Here is a 25,548-nt window from a genome sequence, read left to right as displayed (position 1 = left end):
CTGATTGAACCAGTAGGATTTTGTAAGGTTCACAGAGTTGACTTAGATAAATAATCATAGAATCACAAAATGGCTACAGCATAGACGGAGGCCATTCGGCCCATGGAGCCCGTGCCAGCTCTTTGTAAGAGCATCCAGTTAGTCCCATTCCCCTGCTCTTTCCCCGTAGCCCTGCAATTTTTTTCCCTTTCAAGTATTTATCCAATTCTTTTTTGAAAGCCATGATTGGATCTGCTTCCACCACCCTTTCAGGCAGCGCATTCCAGATCATAACTACTCGCTGTGTAAAAACATTTTTCCTCATGTCGCCTTAGGTTCTTTTGCCAATCACCTTAAATCTGTGTCCTCTGGTTCTCGATCCTTCTGCCAATGGGAACAGTTTCTCTTTATTTATTTTATCTAAACTCTTCATGATTTTGAACACTTCTACCAAATCTCCTTTCAACCTTCTCTGCTCTAAGGAGAATAACCCCAGCTTCTCCAGTCTATCCATGTAACTGAAGTCCCTCATCCCTGGAGACATTCTGGTAAATCTTTTCTGCACCCTCTTTAAGGCCGTCGTATCCTTCCCATGTGCGGTGCGCCGATTTGGACACAATACTCCAGTTGTGGCCGTACCAGTGTTTTATAAAGGTTCAACATAACTTCCTTGCTTTTGTACTCTATGCCTCTATTTATAAAGCTCAGGATCCCGTATGCTATTTTAACCGCTTTCTCAACCTGTTCTGCCACCTTCAAAGATTTGTGCATGTATACTCCCAGGTCTCTCTGTTTCTGCACTCCCTTTAGGATTGTACCATTTAGTTTTTATTGCCTCTCCTTGTTCTTCCTGCCAAAATGCATCACTTTGCACTTCTCTGCGTTAAATTTCATCTGTCATGTGTCCGCCCATTCCACCAGCCTGTCTATGTCCTCCTGAAGTCTATTACTATCCTCCTCACTGTTTACTACACTTCCAAGTTTTGTGTCATCTGCAAATTTTGAAATTGTGCCCTGTACACCCAAGTCCAAGTCATTAATATATATCAAGAAAAGCAGTGGTCCTAGTAACGGCCATTGGGGAACACCACTGTATATTTTCCTACAGTCCAAAAAACAACTGTTCTCAACTACTGTCTGTTTCCAGTCACTTGACCAATTTTGTATCCATGCTGCCACTGCCCCTTTTATTCCATGGGCTTCAATTTTGCCGATAAGCCTATTATGTGGCACTTTATCAAACGCCTTTTGAAAGTCCATATACACATCAACCGCATTGCCCTCATCAACCCTCTCTGCTACCTCATCAAAAAAACTCCATCAGGTTGCTTAAAAACGATTTGCCTTTAACAAATCCATGCTGACTTTCCTTTATTAATCCACACTTGTCCAAGTGACTATTAATTTTGTCCTGGATTATTGTTTCTAAAAGCTTCCCCACCACCGCGATAAACTGACTGGCTTTAGTTGTTGGGTTTATCCTTAAGCCCTTTTTTAAACAAGGGTGTAACATTTGCAATTCTCCAGTCCACTGGCACCACCCCCATATCTAAGAAGGATTGGAAGATTATGGCCAGCACCTCTGTAATTTCCACCCTTACTTCCCTCAGCAACCTAGGATGCATCCCATCCGGACCGGGTGACTTATCTACTTTAAGTACAGCCAGCCTTTCTAGTATCTCCTCTATCAATTTTTAGCCCATCCAGTATCTCAACTACCTCCTCTTTTACTGTGACTTTGGCAGCATCTTATTCCTTGGTAAAAAGAGATGCAAAGTACTCATTTAGTACCTCAGCCATGCCCTCTGCCTCCATGTGTAGATTTCCTTTTTGGTTCCTAATTGGCCCCACCCCTCCTCTTACTATATGTTTACTATTTATATGCCTACAGAAGACTTTTGGTTTCCCTTTTATGTTAGCTGCCAGTCTATTCTCATACTCTCTCTTATTTCCTTTTTCACTTCTCCTCTGTACTTTCTATATTCAGCCTGGTTCTCACTTGCATTATCAACCTGACATCTGTCATATACCCCCTTTTTCTGCTACATCTTATTCTCTGTATCTTTCAACATTAGTTTGCAATATTTTAATATTTCTGCCAAACAGCATGTTTTAACAGCACAGTGACCATCGTTATTGATTGTTATATTCTATAAATGTTGATCAGTGCTTGGATTTTGTTAAAGTAAATATTTGGTTGCTCATACTTTCAAAGATTCCTGATGATTTCATTTCAAAAGTTTCCAGTCAAAAGTTTCATAATCTCCTAAATTCCTTTCAGAAACATTGAAATATTTTATTACATGACTACATTGCTTCCTCAAAGCATTTGCTATTTTCCCAAGTAACAGTATCTTTACATTTTCAAAGACTCACTTTAGCCCACTACTTTTTGTAACCAATACACTATGGCACTGAATTCTCCAATTTTGTTTTTTTCTTTTTAATTTCTTTTTTAATATTCATTTTGCTCCAGCCTTTGCAAGAACTTTCTGCTACTTCAGGTCATACAAGTCTGCTTACTGTTAAGAGCATGCTAAAAATAAATTCAGCAGTTCCACTACTGAGATCAAGCAGATTTTAAACAGTAAATGAGATCATGAACAGAGCCAAAGGGCAAACAGATGTTAAAGCATGCAAGCCAACATGTATTTTTCTTTTTTTGTTGAAAAACCAACGTGAAGAAACAGTGCAGAACTCTATCAACTTTGAAGAATGGAAAATATGGTAAATCTGAAAGTGATGATTAGGTAATGTTAAGCTCAAGTCACAAAAGACAGAAGACTATAGAAGGGCAGGCTGAGGGAAGTAAGGACATCCACAGTTGAGGTGCTGGGAAAGAAGGAGTTAAGATAGGAGACTTGTTCAATCAGTCTTGATTTGGGAGAGGAGGAAGATAATCTGGGACAACATAGTTGGAACTTAGGAAGAAACAGAACTGGGAAATGCAGAGGTACTGGCCGTAGTCCTATCAATAAAATGGGGGAGGCGGGGAGAAGCAAAAAAAGATTGTGATGGAGAAAGGTTGAAGACTAGAGGTGAGAGAAGGATCATCCATCAGACAATAAGCTTTTTATTTTATCCGGTCCAGGAGTACAGCAGAAGAGCCTCTCAGATATAAGACTAGTATTCAAGTTCCGGGTGCAGTAGTAAAATTAACCTGGTGTCAAGCTGTCAGATGACCAGAATGACGGCTGGTCCTAATAATAATGGGCCGGATCTTGCAGCAGCAGGGCATCTCACGGCACACGCCGCTAGTTACGAATTTTTTCTGCACTCATCACCTCAAAAAATTTTCATGCCGTAACTTGCTGGAAGTGCGAACTGATAACGTCATGGCGAAGGCAACAAGGTATCTGACTCCTCAGTGAACGGCAGGACCAACAGTGTATCTCCTTAACCAATGAGATTTATGGATTGAGAAAGAAACAGAGGAATGACGGAGGACGGTGAGTTAGAGTCAAATCAGGTACAGAAAGAGAAACAACAATTGATTACATGCAGGAATGAGATTGAACAGTTTAAATTGTTCCCTTTCTGGGCCAGAGAGGTTGATTGGCATTGCATTAACAATTATCACTTTGTTAAAAAGGTACTTGTGCTGTTAAATTCCAGCCCTAACTTTCCGCGGCAGTTAACGTGCAAATCCAGCAAGTTCTTAAAAATAACGGGGAGGCTCAGGACGAGATGTCGTTTGTGAGATGCAAACGACAGAGCGGCTTAAATCAACCAGCAAGTTCTGGAGATTTGCCACTCAGGACATACCTCTTAATCTCCTGAACTTGCTGTGCATTAATAACGACGTGCGTCATTAACACACCGTTATTTTTCCAGCAAGATCCAGCCTATTAAATCGAAGTTCAACAAGCACAAATAACGCCGTTATTACTTAATTGGTAGATTTATGACCTTTTAGAAATACTAGAGAGCAGCAAAAATATATTTTTCAATACTTTACATTTGGTTTTATATACACTGTTAGCAGTATCACGGTTGCACAATGTAAAATTTTATTGAATTTCCATTACATACTTTACAGATTTTAACAACCATACTCCTTAGAGAAGCTTTGATAACATATTTTACACTAGAATCTGCAGTAATCAGTGACAGGTTCATGAAAAAAAAATCACAGTACAGTGCTTCTTGATGCGCAGTTCTATTTGTCTTGCTCCATTTTCTGGTACAGCCTTCAAACTATATATATATATATATAGTTTGAAGGCTGTACCAGAAAATATATATATATATATATATATACGCATATAATGGGAGTTGGACCTGCCTATAAGGTGAACCATCAAAATTCCACATGCACCACAAAACAAAATCCACAACCCTCATATAAGATAACCTTTGAACTGCGACAGACAGAAAATATATGCTGGACATCACTCTCAACTTTCTGTGCCACACGTTAAAAAAAAAGCAAAGGAGCTCCCCAGGAACATGAATCAGTTGCAGGATATCTCCAGTCTCTTAAGTGACATCTGTATGAACTCATCCAGTGTTTACTTAATTGCATTAGCCTCTTAATTGACCACTGTATAAAACCAGTGTTTACTTAATAGCAATTAGATGTTGTAGTCTTAAAAGGAAACACCTATATTTTATATGATACTAGCTGATCCCTCATGGTGTTGCTCACAGTAAGTCAGAGGATATGCTGAAGTATGATGGGAATCAGGTATGCCACTTACTAGAAGTACATGCTGTATAATGACTTTTAGTATGCAAGCTTTATGGCAGTTGGAGAACTGACTTCCTTCCAATATACCACTGTAAACTTCTGAAAGTTATACTGAAAATCTGGATTTGGGCTTCATCTAAAAATTTGCTGTAAATGTATCATTGTTGAGTGCTTCCAGAGGGCATTGTTTTCATGCAATCTGAACCTCAACCAATTGGCTATTCAACAGCATTTACATTTACTTTTATTACTTGAGGTAATGTTACTTTAGCGAAACAAAAAATAAAGGCGGCAGATTCAAAGAAACTACATTCAAGGCATTGGCATCTGCTATTAAATGTCCCACTTACCAACTTATTTCACTTTTACTCATTTTGGAAAGTATTTTTTAAAAACACTGAAGACATAAAAATTCCTCCTTGGAATTTTGTTCATTTCAAAATTTCTCATTTCAGGGTCTGCTTACTGAACTAGCCCTATCAGCCATTTGCTATCGAAATGTAAGGACTGAGAATCATAATACAATGCATTAACATGTTCACTATTAATTGATCATTTCCATGTTTTGATATGGAGATGGTATTGAGAAAGAGGATCAGCCATGATTATATTGAATGGCGGAGCAGGCTCGAAGGGCCAAATGTCCTACTCCTGTTCCTGCTCCTATTTTTTATGTTTCTATGATATACCACCAGGGGGTCTGAGGCATCGGAAGCCAGAATGTGGCTTGAGGCCCCTGGACGTTCAGCAGAGGCCTGAGGCATTGGAGATGAGAAAGGAGCTGCAGGCCTGGGGAAACAGGAGAGCTGGTGTAAAAAAATTATTGGCAGCCAAAGTCAGGCATCCATGTGGCAGGAAATGATATAACCAGGACACAGCAAGATAAAACTTCTACAATGGGCGCAGGAGTATGAACCACCAGGACTAGGCTGGGAGTCAGGGCTACCCAGAAGGAAGAGGAGGGAAGCCCAAAAAAAAAAGGTAAAAAAAAAAGGCACCAATTTAATAAAGTTTAAACTACAACAGTTAAAAAGTGGAAAAAATATTAGAACACTCAAGGCAAACGGAGCTCTTCAGACAACAGATGGAGCTCCACAGCAAAGTGATGGTGTGATAGCCTGGTGTTACAGGTAATTGCTAAAATAAAAAGTCCTATCAGGGATGAAGGCTTCTCTACTCTCCTCCAAACCCAGAATACAACCTCAGCAAGGGGGAAGAAGTGGGGAGAAAGGTTAGCTCCCCTTCCCTCCACCATTCCCAGATTGTATTTTCAGTGGTGTTGAAAGGGTTGGGGGGAGGGGGGGGGGGGGTGTTCACCTCAGAAGGACAGCAGTGCCATTAAAATATCCCAGTGAATCCTCTAAATGCAGGAGGGAATGAGCAACTAATAACTGCTGCACAAGTTGCACATTCAGCTTGGGGGGCAAGAGGGGCAGGCAACCAGCGAGCAAGTAAATCACTTCAGCAAAGATTCAAGGTAAGAGTCCGAGGAGTAAAGCTATGATTCAACAGATGATCCAGAGACTTTACTGGCAGGCAGCTGAGAATAGGACAGCAGGAGGCGAGATGTGGTTACGAATCCAGAGCCGATATAGAATCGGGGGAGTTCTTTACACATAATGAATAATTCAATGACCTTGAATACTTACAGCATCAGTGTTTGTTTCATTCATATGCAAATGAACCATGGCAGGAACAAGTTGAAAATGGGCAGTGGTGCAGCATTTCCCAGTGCTGAGGGTTAGTAATAGCATGCAAATTGACAAGTACAGTTTGCTATTCTTTGATTGATAGTCACATAACTTTAGTTGAGCCATACTGTACTTAATGGGTCAAAAATGGGACCCACACAGCACCACTTACAGGTGCAATACCAATAAAATGCTATGGCCACTCATCATTTTTAATATGTAATAGATATTTTGTCCTTAAAAAGCAACATACATCTGACTTACAGTGAGCACCATCATGGAGTATATCTGAATAATGCTATATTCATCCATTTACCAGTGGCGTATATAGTATTCTGATGCTGATTCTAGCTGTTGTATCAACATACTGAAAAGAAAAAGGCTTTCTTGACTCTTAGAGCACAACTTCTGTCATAATGATGGTTCATAAATTTTAATACAAATTTACAGGGATGAAAATAACAGACATTCCAAATACACATAAGCTTGGAACGGGAGAGAGACAGTAATAAAGGTCAGTGAACTTAAAAACTCATTACCTTAAATTTTGTTTGATGGTCATCTGGGACAGTGTCTTTATCTGGACAGCTGCAACAGCTACCCATGACTTCTTCAGAAGACCGCCTGATCTCTAAAATAAAAGCAACATTTAAAGATGACATATTTATCAAGTCAAAAAAAGTGTTTTCAGTTTACATGACTTTCATTTTACAGGAAAACATCAGGGAAGAGTCACAAAAGAAAAAAGTACTGTGAGCCTTACCCTAGGATTTGGCAGTTCTTTTGGTTTTTTTTTAAGTTTAACTCTGCTTGTATTCAGGTTTTAAATTCATCTCATGTACAGTATAAGAGGACATGCTGGGAGAGGAGAATAATCATAATATTGTCAGTTAGCAGCTCGTTTAATGTTGAAATCAGGGAAACACAGACACAAGAGCCCAGTATTCCCACCTCATCCATAAGTGCTACCGCATTCCAAAATTAAATAAAATAATTTAAAGACTGCCATGATCAGCATATGTGGGGCAGATGTTTCTGAAATAGAAACCAAAATATCACAATGTAGGTTAAGTAATTTACCAAATAACCGGTAGATAATTAGGGAAAGGCTCTCAAATACGATTTCTTTTACTTCAGTCTTCCTTGAAGTATCCTTTAACTCATGGTAATTAATAACTGCAACATAAGCAATTATAGGAAGTTATTTTAAAGAAGCTATTTTTTGCCAGTAATTAATTTTATTAAACCCATAACACATATCTGTCCATTATGTTATGTAGGTTTTAGTCCTTGGAAGTATTTTAATCACCCACTAAAAATTAAGTCACAAATTAAAAGCCAGTGGCTCATCATATTGGACAGTGTGTTAAACAAAAATAGTATGCCAGGACACCTCCCCCAGCAACAAAATGTTAGAAAAGATAGCCAAATCTCTGAGGTGAAGTAATTTACATTGCTACCGGTCCAAAAGTAGTTTGTGGGACCTGATGTAAGGTCTACCAAACAGAAAGGGCCAGTCAGCTAACGTATCTATTGGTGCCGTTCCAGCTGTCTACTGAAGACAGCTGGAATCAGCATCCTTGCTGCTGCTGGATGCCTATCATGGCACTCTCTGCAAGCCCAGAAGGATCTCATTATCGCTTTCTCTACTTGCAGTTTTTTGGAAAGTCGGAATGCAGCATTTTCTTCAAGTTAAAATTTTGTGTGTGATTATATAAATAATGGTTTAAAACGGTTTGTCTGCATCAGAGTTTTCTATCACAGGAATGGATTCAAAATGACGGCAGAGCTCAGAAGGTAAATTTTATTTTCTAAGTACCCCTAAAACTGAATCAGCAACCGAAAATGACTAATTAGTTTCATCCAACTCAGGACAAATTCAGATTGGTTTGAAAAAAGTGATCTCCACTTATGCAGAATATAAGTAGGCCACAACTGTCTTTTAAAGTTGATGATGTGGAGATGCCGGTGATGGACTGGGGTTGACAATTGTAAACAATTTTACAACACCAAGTTATAGTCCAGCAATTTTATTTTAAAATTTAAAATAAAATTGCTGGACTATAACTTGGTGTTGTAAAATTGTTTACAATTTTAAAGTTGAGGTGGTGGGGTTTCAACTCCTCTGTGTTAAAAATGCATTTTTTATATACTTTTTACATTTTTACCATGAAACTGCAAGGCTCAAGAATTTTTGTACACAGATTAATTGTTTAATGTGGGATTGTCACAATTTAAAATTATTTGTTAGAAGTAGACTTTGCTTGTCTAGTATTGGATAAACCTTTTCACAATTTGTCCAGTATGACTAGGACAATGGTGATTGTCACAAACACACAACTTGGAGGGAAAAAAAGAATCTATTATGGTAAATATTTTTCACAAGAAAATTCTAACCGAGGTTACTGATTTACGTTTATCAAGAAAAAAATGGACAGAATCATGGAATTATATCCCCAGAACACAAGTAAAAATCCCAATATCCAGATAATAAAAACAGAATTTGACAGTTAGTTACCATAAACCAATGGCCCTACATGTAAACAGATGAAATTGTGAAATTTGATCTCCAAACACTGGTAAAAAGACACAGAATCTCATGTAATAAAATCAGAATTTGATTTAGTCACCATTAATCAGTGGCCCTGAATCTAGCATATGGCATCCTGGAATACATTGTAGTTTTGGGAAAGAGAACTCCACAACAGGATAAGATCAAAACCTGGGTTCTTTTCCTTAAAAGCCCCAAGGAATTAAGAAAACCCTTCCTATTTTATGCTCGACTGTCTTTAAAATTCTGTGGCCAGCAATCTCACTATTCAGGGTTCTGCCTTTCCCTGATACCAATCTTCCCATTCCCTCCTTATTTGGAGCTCCAATTAATCTACAAAGTATGTAAAGCATACTCTATTTAAGAGGAAATCAGGTGCAAAAAAACTCCATCCAATCATTAATTTTCTTACCACTAACTTCTATATTAAATTCATGGCACGTATAAACTTTTCCCCCATCTGATGTACAGCTATAGTGATATAAAGGAGACACATCTTTTCAATTTGTAGTTTAGCACATTAATCACTTACAACAAAAGCCTTAGAATGCACTACCTGTTCCAATTGATAAAGGGCAAAATAAACTAATGTGTTGACTTCAGTGGCACATACTGTTCTTTCAATATCATAATCATGTCAGCTACCACTTCATAGCACAGTATACTTGAGCAATATAGCACTGCTCCATCCTCACTGATGCTCTTCTTTTAAATTGCACAGGCTCATTTTTCCCTCACATTAAATTTGAGTATGCTCAATCACACTTCTTTAGATACCTGCCGAGTAAGTGTTCTTTCCAAAAAAAGTAGCAGTTGCTGTTCCTCAAACCACTGTAATTTGACCCAAACAACTTTGAGAACTTGATCACCTCAACTACTGGAGCCAGCAGCTGAAACTGTTTTAACTGCTGGGATTGCTTGAATGATACTTTAGGTACAAGTCTGAATTAAAGAAGCATTTTCAGCAAATGTTATGTCCATTACCTCTCCTTATCCACAGAGATATGGTACGTGATTCCATCCTTCTCAGGAGGGAAAATACGAATGTTTGGCCCAGTATTAGAAAAAGGTTTGACTATCTTTCACCAGTTCTTGGACTCACAGTATTATGCAGTTTGGAATCGATATCAGACTCTGGTAAGCTGATTTCATGGTCTTCATATTAAGGTCACTCGGGAGAAAGACTTGTCTGTTCTTCCAAACCATGTCTGCTTTTTGGCTGTTGCTGCAGTATGTCTTTTGTTAAACCAGTGCTATGAACCAATTCCAGAATGCGGTTTCAATGGAGTGTGGTGCTCTGCAGCACTAGAAATGATCTGCTTAATCTCGATTCAGATGAAGTCACGTGGGTTCTCCTAATGTCCAGGCCAAAATTCCTCCCTCAACCAACACGAACTGAAAGCAGATTTCATTCATCTCATGGTTGTTTTTGGGTTACTGTTGATTGCTGTTTTTGTCTACATAACAACAATCATTGCACTTCAAACGTAATTGATTGTGTAAAACATTTTGAGGCATTTCAATGTGAAAGGCATTATGTAAATTTAAGTATTATTTCTATAACTATGAATCTTTTGACAAGTATATTGGACACCAGTACGAGGCTGCACCTTCTTGCTCAAAACCAATCCAGCTGGGCAACTGAAAATTAAAGTTTTGCATTTCAAGATAATAAACAGTTGTCTAGATATCAATGCTAGATAAAAGTTGGCATCAGCTCAAAGTCACAAAATGAACCAGCTGGTGTGAAGTCATTAGCAAAAGAGAGTGAAGCATGGGCATTCTGGTCATTTTTCCTTCTCAAGCAGTCATCATAACAACTGAACTGCCTGGTCAATTCAAGAGGCAGACCAAATCCAGTCAACGATCTCTGACAGGCAGGCAAAAATGGAATCACAACAAATGGATGGTAAACTGTTGCAAAAGAACCTTCATCTCCTTGAGGTGCAATTCTGTCCAAAAGACCTTGCAAATACTAGATTCCAAATCTTGCAGATTCATGTTTGGAATGCGTTGCAGTGGACTTGATGAAAATGATTATAACCAGGGATAGGGATAGCATTGTTCACTATCTGCTCAATAAGAAGAATAGCTAGTCTGTCAGCATAGTCAAAGCTGCAGCACCAGGTTGGCCCAAAGCACCAGAATGTTTGTGAAATGCCACTTAATATTTATTACCAATGTGCAGAAATAACTGCCAGTTTACGGATAGACATTGGAACCCATGACCAAGATCCTAATCTAGATAGTATGGAGAGCTTCGTATTAAAGTCCTTTTAATATTCAGTAGGGAGAATGAATGCGCAATTGGTACCCTGCAAGCCTCTAATAAACAAACCGACTAGTGCTGACCTGATTCTCTGTTCCAAACAGCATCTTTAAAATATTGAAAAATGCCCTTCAAACTATTGCTATTTCACTGCAAACTACAAACAGTTTACCAACAATCCTGATATCTTTGATAATTTTCAGATAGCCTTTAGCTCCTTACAATTAGTTTATCTTTACAGCTGAATTGACACGTTAATGGCTACAGACTTGCTGTAAGAACCTCCAGAATAAATAACATATGTCATTTCATTAGCACCAAGGAGATACATTCCATCAGTCATCTAGGTGTAGGTCTCAATAAGATTATAGGCTTCTGAAACGTTTTGGTGGAAAAAGAAAACTTCCTAAGTCTAAATATTAGCAAATGTTCCCTTACTGAGCTCCTTTCCATGGGAATGCGCATGGTAGCTAATGCTGCTACATTATGGAACTAGGTTTTGTGTACTCAGCAGTAAAGAAAGGTCATAAGCACTTTGGACAGAGAACTAAAACCTTAGGTCTTACGAGCACTTTTCATATAGTGACCAAAAAGGCTGCTCCTCATCAAAAGAGTTCCATACTTTTTGCCGTGAACATCCAGTGAGTGCAAGAAATTCAACACTGTGTAAATGTACGACTGGGAAATAGCTCAGGTTTACAGTTCAAGCATAACATTTAACATGGTTTCCACACTGATGGGAGAAGATTGTAGACTGTAAACATTAGTCAATGGGATGGTGCAGTCAGCCTGCAAAGTGGCACCCCCATCTGAAACACAATCAAAAGTATTTAGATATTTGGAATTTTTGGTTTCAGGTTCTGAAGCCCTCATAGGTTAACTTGGCCTGTACTGCAGTGGAGAAGAAGAATGCCCTGAATTAGTTCTTTGTGGCCTTGTACATTTTTTTTCAGCTGAGCAAGCATCCTGGTGAACCAGCTCAGGTCACTTTCATGGTTTGTCCCAAACTTGTGGGAAGCAAAGTTTCCAAGAGATGGGTGAAATTAATACATTATCCAAATCCTAAATGAGTTTATAGGAGAACTATTCTTATGGCAAACTTTGCCAGGAGTCGCTTTGTGTGTTTTCTAATTTAACTTACTGAAGACTCCAGTTGGGAGTGCTACAATTGGCCTCAGCTTCTCCCACCTAGGGAAGAAGCAAGGAAAAAAAAGTAGCAGACAGGATTCCCACTAGTGGCTCCTTCTGTAAATATGTCCATTTGTGGACAGGGCAGGATCAGGCTCAACTGTGATGCTCCTGTATTCAAAGAGCCTGTTGACACTCATTGTTGTGATTCACACATGAAGAAAAGCCACTTGGATAAGGCATCATATGACTGTCAGCAGGAACTGTACCCCAGCATACTGCACTGTCCTTGTGGGAAAAGTGCTGAAAATTGAAAAGGAAGAGAAAAAAATTGGGGGAAGGTGCCCCAACGAATAAATCATCTATGGAGCAGAACAAATGGTTTTGTTCTGAATGATAACATTTTCAATAAGAATACCAATCCCAATTTTTTTAATGCATTAATATTAATTTTAAGAACAACAACCTGTATAACACAATATGGCAGTTTTGAAGACAAAACGAGAGTATGATTAGAACAACTGAGTTAGACACTGTACAGAACAGGTCAAATGGTTGAAAAACTGCCATCAGAATAATGCGCTGTAGCTAAAGAACAAAAATTGTTTATGAAACAAACAGCTTGCTTGAACAGGAATTTAATGTCCTACAAATACATCGAAAAGAATCCAGGTACAAAGAAAACTTCACTCAAAGATAACCTTTCTAGCATTCTATCAGAACATTTAACTGGTATTAAACTCCTCTGGTATTTTAATATTTGGCTCTTCTAAAATCTGGTTTGATTTGCAATAGGCAGTGTGCACAATTCATTGTTTGGAATGCCATAGTTAAAAAGCTGGCTGATAGACAGACAGACGTACACACAAGCCTTTTACGTTCAAATTTTTAAAATTCTTATCTGTAACTTTCCTGGTTCAAAAAGTACATTCCATAAAAAATAAAGAAATATGCACATTTTAAAGTTGATACCTTCTAACCCACATCTATGAACAAAACTGCTAACAATTCACTTACCCAGACTTGGCCATTAGAGTTATTGCTCCCAGTCTCTCTGTTAGCGTCATGAATCCAGTTATATTTCAGAAGTTCTCATGTGATTGTTGAACAGCCATTTTATTTTTTCAATCTGGAAAACAGAAATAAACACATTGTTGTAAACACCAAATTAGACATCATGCAATGCTTCATGGGGCAACTTGCTGATGAAATCACAAATTGTGTACACATTTTTCTAACTGACATTCACTCCCTTTTCAAATAAAATTAAGATAATGTTTATCAAACCAATGTAAACACAGTTTTAACCCTTGTAAGTATAGTTGGAAGAATTGGGACGTCTAATTTTTGGAACCAAAATATAGGAGAATTTTTTAGTTCAAATGACTGATGATAATGCTACATAATTACATTTTTTGCATTCCACTACAGCATCAAGCATGGGTTAAATTTAGCTCAGACAGCCGACCCCCTACTGGCTTAGTGGGCTCATTCAATGCATGACTGAGCCACAAAGACGTGTAAGGTACCAGGTTTGATCCTTAGTCTGTTCTGATTGAACTGATCTCAGCCAATGTGACTGGAAGGGTGCCACAACCGGACTCAACACACCTTAGCTAGGGAGGGGAAAGTTGGCTACGGCTCCCACCTCCAATTGCTCTTCAGCGATCCCTAATAGAAATAAGCGTGTGATCAGCTGAGGACCCCCCCCCTCCCCCAGTCATAAAACACACTGACAATTACTGTCATGGCTTATACGTGAATAACAAAGTAATGGAGGGCTCCTGGTTCCTATGAAATTGTGTCCCAACACCATCAGGAAAGAAGGGGAGGGGAGAAAATAAAGAAAAGGGAAAAATGTGCCTCAATTCTAAATGCAGGAATCAGCAACAGGACATTTTCCCATTTACCACAGCAAACAGCTTTACAGTAGCATTTCTGAATGGAGATTGCCAAATTTTAGGCAGCTGCGTTGTGCACTTGTGTTCACTAGGAATTGTTTTAAGCTCCTCTTTATCTTGGACCTCTTAACAGCTGTGAAGAGAAGAAATTTTCATTCCAATCCATCTGAATTGGATTCAAGCAGCAATTTTTTATGTTAGTTTTAATTCAACAGTAAAGGTAGAGTTCCAACCAACCGACGTGTTGCCACTATTACCACTCTATTAGTGAAACATACTAATATGAGCTATTGCAAAACTAGCCAAATAGCATACTGTAATGAGATGTGCAGTATTAATCACACTGTACAAGTTCTGTGTACAGCATTTGAACAAGGAAGAGGGAGCGCAGTGCAGATTTACTAGAATAGTACCTGGACTCCAAGGGTTAAATTACGAGGAAAGATTACACAAACTTGGTATTTTCCCTGGAATTTAGAAGATTAAGGAGTGATTTGATCGAAGTTTTCAAGATATTAAGGGGAACTGATAGGGTAGATAGAGAGAAAATATTTCCACTGGATGGGGAGTCTAGGACTAGGGAACATAACCTAAAAATTAGAGCCAGGAATTTCAGGAGTGGTTAGGAAACACTTCTACACACAAAGGGTGGTAGAAGTTTGGAACTCTCTTCCACAAACAATAATTGATGCTAGCTCAATTGTTAATTTTAAATCTGAGATTGATAGATTTTTGTTAACCAAAGGTATTAATGGATATGGGGCGAAGGCAGGTATATGGAGTTAGGTCACAGATCAGCCATGATCTCATTGAATGGTGGAGCAGGCTCAAGGGGCTAAATTGCCAACTCCTGTTTCTATGTTCCTATGAAATGCCAATGCTTTGATTTTGTCCAATACTATGCACCATTTTAACATTAAACTTCAAAGTCTTAATTCAAGCTAATTTGAACAACACCAAGTTATAGTCCAGCAATTTTATTTTAAATTCACAAGCTTTCGGAGGCTACCTCCTTCGTCATTGTTCACCTGACGAAGGAGGTAGCCTCCGAAAGCTTGTGAATTTAAAATAAAATTGCTGGACTATAACTTGGTGTTGTAAAATTGTTTACAATAGCTAATTTGAAGGCACAGAGCTCACATAAAGGACCGCATCCATGGACTGAACTGGAGAACACAGACTACAAGTGAGCTATGTCTAAACAGCACGGAAGAATAAACATGTCTTGGAAATTATTTCAAGTTCAAGAAGCTGAATGAATTTTTGGGAGAGGGTTGAAATTTTTCAAAAGCTCGTCGTTTCAATTATATGGTCATAACATTACTAAGCATTTTTTTTAGTTCAATTGCTGTTTTAATTTCTTTGGTAGACATCGCCAATCAAAAGTTGCTCAAGACTAAGCTTAACTAGTGCTATGTCAACGATTAGGCATGAGACAATTATACAATATAGCTAACTCAGATTAACATGATAAATCTACAACATTCAACAACTCCAAAAGAATTTACAAAAAAAATGTTTACATACATATCAAGGAAAGTAGTAAATATTAGTCAAACATCACCGAGAGTGGAAAATCTACCAGACCTATTATAACACTAGTTTACACAATAGGGGATTCGCTCATAGGTCCCAGGGAGGAAGAAAAAAAATCAGCAACGGTTCCTGCTCCTGATCACTATCCAGTAATTCCACGTGAGGATAGGATCAGGTTTGGCTGATGCCCCATGTGGTCAAATATTCTACTGACATTCACCGTCTAGGCTCACACATGTAGAATAATTATTTGGCCATTATCCCAGATAGTGGGAGGCCCCAATGGAGAAAAACCCCAGAATGAGTGAGGATCTTCAGGAAGGGGCGGACAATTAACTTTAACGAGCTTCTAACGCTACTTGGAATGACTGCTGTTACTTTCTTTAAAGATTTTGCTTGAAATAGTACCTTTAAATAACCATAAACTATTGCTCTGCTACTGATTATTAGAAAGATTTTTACCTTCTGGATGCTGGGAACTGACTTAGTGGTCCCTTTTAGTTTACTGCAATTAAGAACTTTTTAAATTGGGGAGGGCACAGGTACGTATGGATCACAAATATGTTGATTCAAATCTGAGTCCTCAAGGATTGTCATGGAAAACAAACAAGTGAATTCACATTAAAAAAAGAATTGTAATAGCTGCACTAATGCAGGCTGTTGGCAACACTGCAGCAAACTTTTATTTCAGCTGGAGTAGGTAACTAGTACACAATTAATTTTAGTCTAATCGACAAGCCTTTCTCTGGCAAAGCAATAATGAAGTGTTAAAAATAAATCAGTATTAACCTTCATCAGCCTAGCTGGCAGATTAGTGAACAAGATGGCTACACAGGCAACAATATTATCTAGGCAAATTCTGAGATTTACTCATCTTATTGTTAAATGTAATGGTACCTGGAATTTTTTTTAGATTATGATCACTCCTTCCCCTACCCAACACATTTACAGCAACTCTTTTTGATGAGGACATGTTTATTAAACCACACCTTCCCTCTGGCAAATGTTCTAAGCACAGCTCATTAAAAATTTTGGGCACTGGATCAGTCAGAATGGTTGGAGTTAGCAACTATTTGTTTGTACTGGACTAATCTCCCTGGAACGTCTGCAATAGATAGGATACACGTCAGCTAAGAATTGGTGGGGGGGAAAGACGGGGAGAAGAGATTGGTATATAAGGAAATTCCTTATCTTCATACTGTGCACAAATAATGTTAGCAGTTGACACTGGATTTTTCTATTGCTACATAAAAATGTGCTGACCAAAATTGGAGCTGCAGTTCTGGCCAGTGCACAAACTGGAACTATAATAATTTTTAAAATAATAACAAATTTTGCCAATCAAAACCTTGCGATCATTAAGTGAAATTTTTGTGGTACCTGCATTATATTTATTAATGCAAAATGTAGATCAAGACTGAAATATCTTGGCTGCCCTTTCCTGTCACCAAATTGCCCTTTGTTTTTGTACCACACGAAGTACAACACTAAAATCAGGTAAACTGTCAGAGGCTCTAATGCATCTACAAGAAACTCTGTTTTCCCAACCCCCAAGATAACTAATAAGGCACCCAGATTGGTTCAAGGTTTCTTAAAGCTGCTCTGTCCAACTGTAGTCAGTTGGAAAACAATGAACATACACTGAGTTTGGAGATGCTACCTTCTCTTTGCCTCCCCATCCCATTTGAATTATATACACCATGCCCCAGTATTACTTCTTACCATTCTTTTGCCCTGCCAATGCCACTCTTTGACAAGCCGATGAATGGTGTCGGCTGACAGCAACATTCCACTGATTGCCCCAACATAGAATGCTTCCTTCACAATTCTTATCCTCGTCTTCAAATCCCTCTATGGCTTCATTCCACTCTAAGTCTGCAATCTCCTCTGGCCCTACATCCAAGCACATATCCTTTGCTTTTTTAACTCTGGTCAATATAGTGGAAAGTTCTTTCTTATTTCTTTAACATTGGAATTGATACGTAGACAAAAACTATTCAAATGACCTGCATCTGCGGTACGGAAAATAACCTACTTTTCTGCATACTGTAATTTGTCATTCTCCCAGAGAAGCTCTTTAAGAAACACGGAACCAGTAAGACCCCTCTGCCTGGAATGGCAAAGGGCAGGAGATTTATATAACCTTTTGTGGGAAACCACAAAGAATCATACGTTAGACCCATCTCAAGGGTAATTAGGGATGGGCAATAAATGCTGGCCTCACCAGTGACGCCCACATCCCGAGAATGAATTTAAAAAAAGCACAGAAACAGGTCATTCGGCCCATCAAGTCTGTTCTGCTGCTTGTCTGTAAGAGTCACCTAGTCTATACCCACTCTCCTGCTCAATCCTCAAACCCTTTAATATTCCAGTTTTTCAAGCAACCAGGTCCCTTTTAAAATATCAACTCTGTTTCAACAATGGGAAAGAACACCCTTTTTTGTAAACTCCCCTTCAATTTTTTTGTGATTATCTGAAATTTGTGTTGCTAACCATTGAAAATAATCTTATCACAATTTTTTCCTGATCACAACCCTTAATAATCTTGACAACCTCTATAAAGTCATTCCTTAACCTCCTCAGCTCTAATGAAAAAAAAACTTTTCAAGTTTCTCTTCATAACTGTAACCCCTTATCCCTGGTAGCCATCCTAGTCAATCTATTCTCCATTACTTTTATATCTCTCTTCTTATGATGGGTTGCACAAATCAATAACCATCAGCATGCTAATCTTTGGCTGGGTTTATATTGTAGCTTTTGTGTTTAAGGTTTTGGGTACCCATCAATGCAAAAGTGCCAGTATAACTTGCGAGACTACTGAGTTCATTGAAGCCCTGAGGTGTGATTGCCCTCCGGGAGGCTGTATCATACTGGTTTGAGTTCCAAAAAAATGTAATGTATATCCAGCTTTAAATTGCTTTTATACCCATTTTAGCACCGTCCGTCCCAGTACATGGGTCTCACACAGCCAGCAGTAACCCAAGGGTAAACATACCAGAATTTGCTACGGCTAATAGCCTGGCAGCTGGCATTGGCGGATCCGGCAGTTCTACCTTCAGGTTGCAGCCCGCTGCGCAAGTTCTGTGCATCAGAAACCACCGCTGCTAGCATGGGTCTCACAAAGCTTAAAGCAGCTTTAGACAGATCTTCACTGCGATCTCAGTGTCAGTTACAAAACGTCAGCAGTGTTTCTGAAAAAGCACTGGGGTCCACATTTAGCTACTTCTGATACTTATCTAGTCAGGGCTATATACCTTGCATCCTGAAGATGCAGATGAATTGACATCACTGACAATCATTTAGCAAAATTCTTAGGAGCTGAAACCAACCCCATAAAGGGAGCATCTTGTGAGGGGGGGCTACCAACCATAATCTGAGAAAACTCTTGTGCTTCTTCATTTTGTGTATAATATGTATCCTTGAGACCAATGGTACAGTCAGTCCAATAGAGGCATCTCTCAGTGAGATTACAGTTAATCCTAAAAGGTCCTTGATACTCATGTTTCTTATGAACTTGATGTTCATAAGATTTGCAATGCTGATATATATTGATGGGACAGCCAGGAAGAAAACCTCAAGAATACTGACCGCCAAGGACAAAACTGGCAAGTTAATCATTACTGCTTTTTATCTCCCTCCTCCTTTCCGTCCTCTCCCTGGATCAATGAGAATTAAATCTTAGAATGATTTAGCTATGTGTAGCTTTATTCTTGTGCTTTGCATACCAAAATGTAACAATTGTCATTAATGATTTCCAGCAATATTCAGGCTATTGTAATATCATCCAGTGTATTCATCATCAAATTCAACCAAGAAGGCACCTTTGGGAAAAAAAATATCATATGCCTACTAACCATATACAGTCCCCAGTATAGATTAGATTAACACTGATTTTTACAAGTGCACATCAATGGAGACAATCGCTGAAATATCTTAATCTGCAGACTTTCTGAAGGCTCTTAACAGTGAATGTGTAGCATAACTAGGCTAGAGTTTACATTTTAAAAAACAAACACACACACACACACACACACACACAACCCCCAACTCCACCCCCTCCCCCCCCCCGGCCCCTGATTAGTTTACATAGGCATACTCTTATCTGGATACTCTTAACGAACATAAAGTCAAAATTTTAACTGAAAGTAACTACCAATTCATAATTAAAATGATCAGATTTTCACCTTTTACCCTGCAATTGCTGAACCTCTGGATCTGGTTGCCTGTCAACTCACTTCTACAATCCATTATTCTGGCTTTCGTTTCAGAATTAATAATACTGTTGCCCCAGGCTGATTTTTCACCTAAACATTCATTTAATGATAATTATTTGACCACACCTACACCATATACAATCACTCTTATCATCCATTCATCCAAGCCCTGCAGCATTCCACATACAGCGAGAGCTAAAACTGCACCCGTTTTTAGTCTGAAGCAGCCACTGCTCCAGCTCCAACCAACAAAGCACCTACTGTTTTCCTAATGATGGCTGAATTCTTAAAAGTACTGAAAAGGCATCAAAAAGGTCACAAACATGTACCAAATCCTACCAATATCATAACATTTTTCAGCTGCAATCCTTCCATAATGTTCAAAGGCTTCTGCACTGGCCACGTTTTCACAGCTGCGTGCTGTCAAAATGCAGCAATCAGACTATTAATTTGATACAGTCTTTGGCAACAACATGGTATTGAAATCAGCAGAGTAAACCAAACCCTTCAGAATACTACCAATAACTGAAGGGAGGCTGGGAAATATCTCCCTCTTTTGGCTCTGCTGTGTTACTTTATTATTTTCGGCAGTAAAGGAGTCATATTTGTAAGAATCTCAAAAGATTCATTAATTTCATCTATTAGAAAACGTGGTGTGATAACTGCTGCAAAGTGGAATGACCTGAGATTGCTAACTTAGTTAACAAGCAACTACACCATGTTTGACTTCACTCATTGACCCTCTCACCACCACAACATACTGAATGGGGTTCGGCTTCAAAACAGTGATTTGTAGGTTAAACGATTAAACACGGTAACCATTTTATTTATAGACACTGTATTAAAAAATGTGGAAAAACCAAAACGTATCCTTGGCAACATGTAAATTCCACGAGAAAATGGTGCTAGTAAATCTATTCAAATACACCATAGGCTCATTTAACAAATACAACGGAAAGAGCATCTTGAAGCTCCTATTGTTTTTGCCACTGACGCGTTGTAATGAACTCTGACCTGCTGTCTTGGCTTCAATTGTGAAAACATGAATATTTCAAACCCTTTTCATCAGTACTTTGATATCTGCAGAGATTATGTCATAGGTTTGGAAATGTTGACAGGTCACTATGCTCTGTCACAGCACCTACAGTAATTGCTAAATATCATAACATTAGCACTTTGTCGCTTTAGCGCTTTGTCTTCAAGCACAGATCATTCTTTTCCCCCCTCTCTGTCATCTGCCCAGACATGATCGTTCCACAGTTGCAGAAGAGTTTGGTACACAGGTTGTTGTTTTTGTACCTGTCAAGAAACATTTTACTTGCCAAGAGCAGAGCAACAATCAGAAGTCCAGCTCTGAGAAATAACCTTCCATTATGATTTCCCCAGGTTTTTCCAGAGATAAAATCTTGGTACAGCTTTGAGTTTTACGACTCCAGATACACACATGTATTGAACAGTTCTGTACACTTAAGTGAATGTAGCATTATAATAATTTGAAAAAGCATGCTTTAGCGATGATAAAGTAGAGTTTTGGCAAGGTATATATTTTTCAAAAATGATATCTGCATATTGCTAGAGCATCTCAAACTCAAATAAAAAGTTTTGAAAACTAAGTGGCACAGTGAGTTAGACACTGGCCTTTTCTCTTTTGCAAACTATGTTCGAATCCAGCCTCAACTGATTGGATGAAAGTCTCCCCTGTCTGTTGGCTGTGGGGGTTGAATGTGAGGAGAGCTCAGGCAGTCTTAGTTCCTAATGCGCAAAACTGCACCCATTTACAATCTCACTCAGAGAGGCAGAGGATGGCTGGTATGAGAAATTGAAAAATGTCATTCAAGTGGAGTAGAGTTGGAGAGTTGTCGAGGGATTTTCACTCTGCTTCTAACTGTGCTGAGACTTTGGAGTACTGGATGCTTGAAGTGGAAAGCATTTCATTCCTCAGCACTATCATCTCTCACTTTAACCACCACATAAAACAGATTGGATTTTTTCACAAATAGATTTAAAAACTATGCATCATAATTTCAATTCATTAGGCATTGATGATAATACCCAGAGATTGCCTGAATAATTTAGTAGTAAGATTTCAAAACAAAAACACTACACAACCAGTTCACCTGCTCATCCTGCTCCAACATATTAGAATCTGGACTCCAAACAGCTCTTGTCCTAAAATCTATTTAGCACTGCGTGATAGCAACTTATATTTACTTTTATCGATGCAATGGTTTGAAGTCCCTCCATTTTATTTCCAGTCCACATGGACTTATCAGTTACACATAGCTCTTGTGCTCAAGGAGAGTGAGAAAGCTGCTTCCAAGCTTGTAGAGAGAGATGTAGAATAAAGGCTAAGCATCACCCAACAACAGTGTGTTCATATTGGGGCTCAGCAACAGGGCAAACGAATTACTGCCCTATCTGTGCTATAGCACAATGTGTTAGTGCTTTAGCAAGCTGCATCACCATAACTTCCTAGAAACTCCTCCACTTCAAAAATTATACAAACCACAAATATAGGATTTAGCATCAATTCTAGTCCAATCATTTCCCTCGTTTTACTTTTTTCTTCCTATAAACTAGTCTTTCCGAAGCAGTTCTGTGCACTTTCTTGTCCAGTCCAAAGAACCACATTTGTTAAAGTTAACATGCAGGCACAACAAGCAATTAGGAAGGCAAATGGTATGTTGGCCTTGATTGCAAGGGGGTTGGTGTACAAGAGTAAGGAAGTCTTGCTGCAATTGTACAGGGATTTGATGAGACCGTACCTGGAGTACTGTGTACAGTTTTGGTCTCCTTACCTAAGGAAGGATATACTTGCCTTAGAGGCGGTGCAACGAAGGTTCACGAGATTGATTCCTGGGATGAGAGGATTATCCTATGAGGAGAGGTTGAGTAGAATGGGCCTATACTCTGTGGAGTTTAGAAGAACGAGAGGTGATCTCATTGAAACATATAAGATTCTGAGAGGGCTAGGCAGGGTAGATGCTGAGAGGCTGTTTCCTCTGGCTGGAGAGTCTAGAACTAGGGGGCATAGTCTCAGGATAAGGGGTCGGCCATTTAAGACTCAGAGGGTTGTGAATCTTTGGAATTCTCTACCCCAGAGGGTTGTGGATGCTCAGTCGTTGAGTATATTCAAGACTGACAGCGATAGATTTTTGGACTCTAAGGGAATCAAGGGATACAGGGATCAGGCAGGAAGGTAGAGTCGAGGTTGAAGATCAGCCATGATCTTATTGAATAGCGGAGCAGGCTCGAGGGACCGTATGGCCTACTCCTATTTCTTATGTTCTTAAATGTTTTTTCTGTCAGTGCTAATCATCAGCTAGCACTGCAGTTAGAATGTAATTGTTGTTGGACACAGAAATGATTTAAATGGACTTGGAAGTACCTCTATGAAAATATTAGCAGACATAAAAGCACTTTCATTGGGAAACTATTTCAGATATTTAATATTGTGCAGCAGTTTAGTCCACAACTTTGCAGAATGTTAGATTTAAATTAATTCCATCCTCAATTCAACAATCATTTAGGTTACCAATGTGCCTATTTTCTACCTAAAGATTCTTAGTCACCATTGCCTTGTAATAACCTGTAATACATGGCACATTTTACTATCTGGGTGTGCATATTTATGACATCACCAGCAGTTTTGATTCAAATGGCATTTTTAATGTCAAGATTATGTGGCAAAAAACAGCTTGTAGTATGACTGAGCAGCCATTTTAAAAAGCTAAGATTTGAATTACAATCAAGTCTTATTATGCTTCTTCACAAACTAACAAGAAAGTGAAATTTGATGGGGTGCATATACATAGGATATATGTCGTGCAAAGACTCCCTCTAGCAGGAACGGCTACATCTACAGGACCCAGGAAGGAGGTTGATTTCTTTCAATATTCTGAAGAAAACAAGTATGATCAGGGGGTACTACCACTTCAGAGATGGCATACTTCCAGGACAACAACAGGGCATGGTACAGTTGCCTGTAATCAATGGAACACGTATTTGGTCAGGAAAGACCACCAAATTGCCTGGCACTTGGGAAGTCTAGTCATCTACTCGGACAGTACTAAGTGTCAAAGATATATTAGGCCACATATTTATGGGGAAGGGGCTGAAGTGTTGCACAACAGGGAAATGCATGTCCTTGCTGCAAACAAGCATAAGTGTGTCAGAATCTGAATTGTACAGCTCCCCAATCCTTCAGGCAGAACTCAGATGCATATACCATAGATCTGGGAGGATTATTAAGGATAATCCGGGTTACGGTTTTATGAGGGAGGGGGTATTAATAGTTTCAAATGAATTTTGATGAATAGGTGAACTCCTAAACTGCCAAAACCAGCGACACCACTGAATTATTTTTATATCACTTCTAGGTAATTTCTCCTCTTCCCACCCACCACCCCCCCACTAAAAAAAGGCTTTTGCTACTTTACTAAAACTATCCACTCTGAGGTTCATGGGAACAGTCCAGGTTGATTTAAGTGTTTGCCCCAATTCTCTGAAAAAAGTACCATGCTCCTTCCAAATGGTCAATCTGAGATCATGCTCTCAGTTTTCCACTTGGCAGTCAACTGACTCCTATTCTGTCAATCCAAGATTCATAAATTGTTGGTATACCCACATGCTGCATCACAGACCACTTAGTTAATGATAAATAGTACACTCAACTTTTAAAAACAAAATGTGGAACGCTTATCCAGCTTGGTTTTATCTCAAAGTTTAAAGTTAAAATTCTTGTGGGTATGGTTAAAAGATAACTATGTTTGCCCACATTTATCACTGGATTTAACTACAGCTTTCTTTGCCCTGACCACGGTGACATGATATTAGGAATGTGATTGCACCACCAGCTGTCAAGGCTAAACGCTGCATTTTAACAGCGGGGAATGACTTACTGAGGGGCTGCACAGCAGAGGCAATATGTGTTGGATCTTGATTCTTCAATCAAATTAAAATTTAGGAACATTTTAACAAAGGTTATATATCAAAAAAGTCAAAATATAGATGAGTTGCCACAACCTGTATTTGCGGTTTTATTCCTTTCACTCCTCCAGACCTATAACTCATTTGCCGGTGTGACTAATTAGGCATGACATCACTTTATCAGAACCTAACGTTTTGTAACAATGATTTACAGACAAAGTTAAAGCAAGGTGTCTGCTAGGAATGTGGCAATATGATGGAGACAGAAACATTAAACTTGTATTTTGTAATGGAGTACTTCAACTGACGATCCTTTTCATCCAATGACCAAGGAACATTGTGTCAGTCAGTCACCAGGTGAAGACTTTTCAACAAAATTACACAGTCCAGCTACAACAACAGTCTCCATCTGGTAGCAGTGAATAAAGGCCAGCCTTTAAAGAAAGTGTGCTGTCAGCCTGCCGACCCATCTGAGAGAAAAAAAAAATCACTATAACCACACACACAAGCCCCACTGCACAGACTTGTAGTTTCTGCATTACGCCCACACAGCCTTCTTTGCGTGTGTGATTAGAAGGGCTGATGCATGATCACACCAAATTCCTTCCTTCAGCTCACACATCAAGAACTTGCCCTCTTGGCTGCATTCTTTTTCTAACA

The 25,548-nt window shown here is 38.9% G+C and overlaps 1 protein-coding gene across 1 annotated transcript in view; it reads right to left on the bottom strand.

The window, feature by feature from the left end:
• frs2a (fibroblast growth factor receptor substrate 2a) overlaps positions 1 to 25,548 on the bottom strand; it is a 74,896-nt gene that overhangs the window by 13,615 nt on the left and 35,733 nt on the right. Inside the window, exons 2-3 of the mRNA XM_067999427.1 lie at positions 13,326 to 13,437; positions 6,900 to 6,991 (exon numbers count right to left, since the gene is read on the bottom strand). Of these exons, the coding sequence (XP_067855528.1) occupies positions 6,900 to 6,965 (66 nt within the window). The 5' untranslated portion in view covers positions 6,966 to 6,991; positions 13,326 to 13,437. The remainder of the gene's footprint in view (positions 1 to 6,899; positions 6,992 to 13,325; positions 13,438 to 25,548) is intronic.

This window comes from Heptranchias perlo, chromosome 18 (assembly GCF_035084215.1).
Source record: "Heptranchias perlo isolate sHepPer1 chromosome 18, sHepPer1.hap1, whole genome shotgun sequence".
NCBI classification, from domain to species: Eukaryota; Metazoa; Chordata; class Chondrichthyes; order Hexanchiformes; family Hexanchidae; genus Heptranchias; species Heptranchias perlo.
The sequence above is the reverse complement of the archived record's forward strand: the minus strand, read 5'-3'. Positions and strand labels throughout refer to the sequence as shown.